The 5526-nt window shown below is 40.5% G+C and overlaps 1 protein-coding gene across 1 annotated transcript in view; it reads right to left on the bottom strand.

The window, feature by feature from the left end:
- Positions 1–1570: 1570 nt before the first annotated feature.
- Positions 1571–5526, bottom strand: part of LOC101853557 — a gene marked incomplete in the record, with an annotated part of 15263 nt that continues 11307 nt past the window's right edge. The window contains 2 exon segments of the mRNA XM_005099014.3: positions 1571–2952; positions 4239–4433. Coding sequence (XP_005099071.2) covers positions 2710–2952; positions 4239–4433 — 438 coding nt within the window.

The raw sequence follows: 5526 nt of genomic DNA, 5'->3' as shown, positions 1-5526 counted from the left end.
TTTGTCATCAACGTTTCGTGTTAGTGCGACCTGTACATGTTTCTCTCGAGCCCTTGTAGTTTTATTTTAATAATTCACTTAAGGGCTACCGTAGAACCGTTCTTTTACGGAACTGTTACTAATAACGACTGCGAAGAATGAATCAGTAGTTCGTTTTTAATACTTGATACAACCCAAACTCACAAAAACTACCTCCAGCAGCTCCTGGGAACTTTGAGTGTTTTAGGAGCTTGTGAACGTGACCAATGCACCTGTGACTATATAAGTGTCTAGGTGCTTATGCACTTAACCAAAAGGTTAAGGTTTGGATCTCGATAAAATATTTTTTTTTAATTCTTTTTGAAATATACTTTCAATGTAAAGACCTGGTCACTTGCTTCAGCTTTGAAGAGACTTAATCCGTGTCTAGTATTGAAACTGAAAATTCCAGCTCACAAACTAGCATGAGGGTTCGTGACGATGCTATTGTAATACAACAAGACCAGAGATCATCAATACGCTTTGCTGTGTCGCTTTTTGTGGTCTCTGCCTGTGTTCTATTAATAAAACACACCTGTAGTATGGTCTCATCACTGAAATATAAATTCCGGATCGACCTTTCCTTGATGTGGACAAAACGCACGATGTTAAATTTTCGAGGCTGAAATGTTTGACCGATGTGCTGTGTCCTTAAGTGGCGTTTGACTAGCATCCATCTTGCAATGAATTCTGGAAGAAAACGATGTTACGTCTTGGCTTTACACATCATTTAAATACGTCGCAAGCACACTTCTGTAATACTCAAGTATTTTTTGGGTAGAAATTTAGATTGTTTTCCTTTCATTTTTGGTAGAAAGTTTTGGTTTCTGTTTTTATTCATTCTAGCTTGGAGATCACTGTCCAGTCTCTGAAGTAATCTTATTGAAAAACCAGCTAATAAATCCTGTTCGGGCATATCTTTTTCTCTAACATTCCTATTGATGTGTTGGTAAAAGTAAACTGGCTTTTTCTGGCTGTCTCTCAAAGAAAGCTATGTGCATCCAGACTCATATCTTCTAGCTCTAGCAGAGGCAGCGTGTCTTTGTGCTCTTGTTTAGTGTACTGGATTGTTTTGTTTTGTTTTATGTTGTTACCATTTTTGTAGTCGTTGCTTGGGCTTGTTTTGCTTGGCCTTTGGGGGGGGGGGATGAAAGGGAAGAAGGGAGAGGGGAGGTGTTATTAAGCATGTTCCTTTTCTTTTTTTTTCTTTTATTCCCTTTTTTATGGTTGGAATTTTTGTTCGTTCAATTCCCTTTACTTGTATCACTAACGGAAGGCAGAAATTGCATCTTTGTCTCTTTTACAGCGTTTGTTTTTAACAGATTTGACCATACAGATCAATGAAAAAATAAGAATATTTGATATTCCTTTCTTGAAATACAATTGCCCTCGTCTTCCTTGACTTGGAAAGCAGGGCTTTATTTAAAGCGAGGTTACAAGTGCCCTCTCCAGCACACGGTTTCTTGCTGTAAAAAAAACACGATACAAATAAGAACCACTATAAAACAGATGGATACGTTTACAGTAAGGAAGGAAAAAATACCAATACATCTTTAGTGTGACTGTTTCAGTGTATCTAATAAAGAGTTGCCCCGTCACCAAAGCTTCCAGAATCAAGCTTTCAAGGGAGTGCTTTAAATGAAACTGAAAAATGATATACAAACCCAAAATACTACCACATAAAAAAGATCCACTGAAGGCAAATAAAAATAAATTAGTTCATGAGTACTATATACAATTATAAATGCAGACACAAACAATAGCTATAACAATAGTGATGCAGGTAACGTATTGAAAACGTTACCTTACAGGCAGAGCCGGTTCCTTAATTATATCAATTTGCTAAATACCAACAGATTTTACCCTGTCTTGGTTGGATTTCCAGATGACACGCGCAGGCTTCTTAACGGTTACACATATTATAAAGTGAGAAAAATAGAAACTGTCTGTCAAGGTGGTTTCCAAGAATTTTGTTCGAATTGAAAACAGACACATTTGACAACCTGCTACAAACAACAAAAATACTTCGACACACAAATTAATAGAAGAAAGGCGCTACAACAGAATTTTCTTAAACAAGGAGAAAGAAAATTCTAAGTTGGGGAGAAAAGGCACAGATTATTTCGAAAGAACATGTTGAGAGCATTATCTGGGTAAGGGATTCTGTAAAACGTTACTGTTATATCGCTATGCCTCCATTTGCCATTACAATAATCTTTGTACTTCATAATGTGAGAGTTATTTAGCAGATGGGACAATTCTCATCAATCAGCTTCTTTCGTCGGCTGAAAAGGAAGGGGAGGGGTATTCAATTTTGATTCCTTCAAACTCACAGAAAGAGGTGGAGCGAACGGTAAACAGTAACAGAATAGTCATCGACGTCGGAGTGCTTCATTGTAACAAAAATGATGAAGTTTTCAGTCACACCAGTCTGGTAAAAGTCGATTTTATTCCAAACTGGCAGACATGTTTCGGTGAAACGTGCGAGCGTCAATATCTCAGGAGGGGCAGTTAACTCTCTTCCCAGGTTTCTCTCTGCCATGCTCACAGTGAGGCGATGGATTTTTTTTGAGTTCTTCTTTTCTTGTTTCGTGAATTATTTCCAAGGAGAATGTTGTTGCTGTTGTTTTTGTCAGTTTTGAACGACGTCAGACCAATCGTCGCTTTCCAGACACAACTGACCCTGTTCCACTAGACATTAGCATACCACGTGACCTCCACTTGCAGCGCGCTTTCGTCGTACTTGAAGGTGTCTGAGCCGTAGTTCCAGGCGGTCATGCGCACTGGGCCCTCGGAGGAGATGAGCAGGTACCACCGGAAGAGACTTCTTTGGAACTCGTACTCTCCGGGCACGCTGGACTTTTTGTCACTCATGTGGTCCATGGCCTGGGCGTAGATCGTGTTTGTCAGCATGTCCAGTCGGAGGTTGTTGGCCTGTGCACAGGAAGGGGGAGACAACCTTATAACAGACTTTCTATAATTCATCACAGAGACATGATATATTGTTATACAGTCAAACCAAGTTAAACCACCAACCTTGCAACAAGTGTGAAGTTGACGGAGTAGCCGGGCTCGTGTTTTAAAAGGGGTACTCTGTTAAATAAACCGGACTACCGGAAAGGAAAATGTGTCTTTTTGTTGGTGATTTACATGTTCGTGTACATGTATTTAGATCTAGAGCGGAGAGTCTCATCTCTCTCTCTCTCTCTCTCTCTCTCTCTCTCTCTCTCTCTCTCTCTCTCTCTCTCTCTCTCTCTCTCTCTCTCTCTCTCTCTGTGTGTGTGTGTGTGTGTATGTGTTTGTCTGTGTGTACGCGCGTGTTTGTGTGTGTATATGTGTGCGTGCGTACGTGTGTGTGTGTGTGTTGTGTGTGTGTGTGTATGTGTGCGTGTGCGTGTGTGTGTGTGTGTGTGTGTGTGTGTGTGTGTGTGTGTGTGTGTGTGTGTGTGTGTGTGCCTGTGTGTGCGTGTTCAAATTCAAGCCCAAATTAACTTGATGTGATTTCAAATTTGAAAATGTCCGCTGAATCAGAAGCTAGGCAATATACGTGTCAAGATCCATTTGGACTAACATTTTGTTAGTTTGCTTTTACTCAATGCATTCGAGCCACCTCAGACCTGCCAAGTTGACTCAAGCGTGAGTCCTCACAAAACAAAGGCCTCGAGGTCATGGGGGTGATATCTGCCGACGTTTATACCAATAACGTAAAACACGCCTCATTACCGAGGCAACTTCTTTTATCTATGAGACTTTAAGGGTTTTTTTCACGCTATCCCAACCCGATATTCTGGACAATGATTCGTAACTTTCGAGTTTACTATCAAAGGAAAAGAATTCAAGTTCAAAATCTACTCAAGGGGTGTGTTTGTACTTGTGAGTATCCCTGCTCGGAGGTATAAGCGGATACACTTTATCGGCGTTTTGATAATGTCCAAAATGTTCTTAATCATACACTTTATGGCTGTATAACGGTTATTGTAAAGGAACAACAAATGGAATTAAAGATAGAGAAAAGGAGCTTCTCAGCCTACGTTTGTGGGTGGTTGGCGGGTGCTCTGCTGTGGTTTGTTCCTTCTTTCTTATCCAAGATCTATCGCCCGTATCTCTTCTCCTTTTATTCGCATATTACTTTTTAGTAAAACTCTAATCTCCGGCACTTATATGACCAATTTGAGTTGCAAGTGCTGTAAAATTCTAACTACAAATGAAACAAAGCATACTTGTGTGAAGAAGGACCCTTCCAGGGGATCGAGCACGACGTTAAGACGGATAGACGCCCCTTGCATGATAGCCTCTTGGAGTTCGAACTGGGAACCCCTCAGCACCTGGCCGGGAGGGTCTGATGTTTGGAGCAGCACCCTCCAGGGCCGAGTGTCGACCATCCACTCAATGCTTCTACGACGGGGACGGTTAATCTGGGGAGAGAGGAGGTAGGGTTGACGTTAGGAACAGAGCTATCATATAAGGTTCATAGGATCTGTCGTTGTGGTTGGTGATATTTTTGCCCATATTGTTGTTGTAGTTGTTGCTGCTGCTGATGCTGATGTTGTTATTGTTGTTGTTGTTTTTGTTGTTGCTGTTGTTGTTGTTGTTGTTGTTGTTGTTGCTGTTGTTGTCTTTGGTGCTTGTGTTGGTGCTGGTGGTGCTGGTGCTATTGTTGTGATTATTGTAATTGCTGTTCCTGCTCTCCGTATTGTTGTTATCGTTGTTGATTCTCCTGCTGTTGTTAATTTTGTTGTTGCTGATGTTGCTGCTGTTATTATATTATGTTATAAATGTCTTGTAAAAATTTGTCTTCACAATTTAAACCAATTCTGAGGCATGCTGCTTAGATCTTGCCTGCCATGCCAGACCCAGGTTGTTTGATATAATAAATGTGTCCGTCTCAGCAGAAAAATGGACATACTCGATAATATATCTTCTTCACGATGGAATCGAAATCAAATTGGTGTTATACAAGATGGAACGTCTGTTATGTACAACATAAATCGAAAAAATGCTTTGGCTGTGCGGATGCTATAACTCAATAACAGGTACTACAGTTTACCTTTTCATGTCTTCGAAATACATCAGACCCAGGCTTTATGATGGGACTGGGTGGATACTGTGCATTTACCGACGTATCAAAGAAAGAATGAATGTGGTCAGTATAACAAATACCAGCTAGAACAATATAAAAAAGCAACCCACGGAGACAACGCCCGAAGCTTGTTTCCTATCAGAAAAGAGTGCGATATAATGCCATTTATTACTTGTTATCATTATTATTATTATTTTACATTACTTGGACTTGAAAGGAGGATTATATGATGAAGAGCTGGTACGGTCTATTCCTTTACTTTTCTCTTTTCGTTCTGCCTGCCTTGCTTTTCCACAACTCTAAATTGCCGCTATCGTGTCGGTGTGTTTCTCTTTACTCAAACACAGGAATACACAGATGGAACATTTCCCCTGTTTCAGGTTGCAAAACCCTGTGCAATGTCAAAATTGACTTCTTGTGGGGGGGGG

Source organism: Aplysia californica, unplaced genomic scaffold (assembly GCF_000002075.1).
Source record: "Aplysia californica isolate F4 #8 unplaced genomic scaffold, AplCal3.0 scaffold00199, whole genome shotgun sequence".
In the NCBI taxonomy this organism is placed as follows: Eukaryota; Metazoa; Mollusca; class Gastropoda; order Aplysiida; family Aplysiidae; genus Aplysia; species Aplysia californica.
This window is presented reverse-complemented; position numbering and strand designations above follow the sequence as displayed.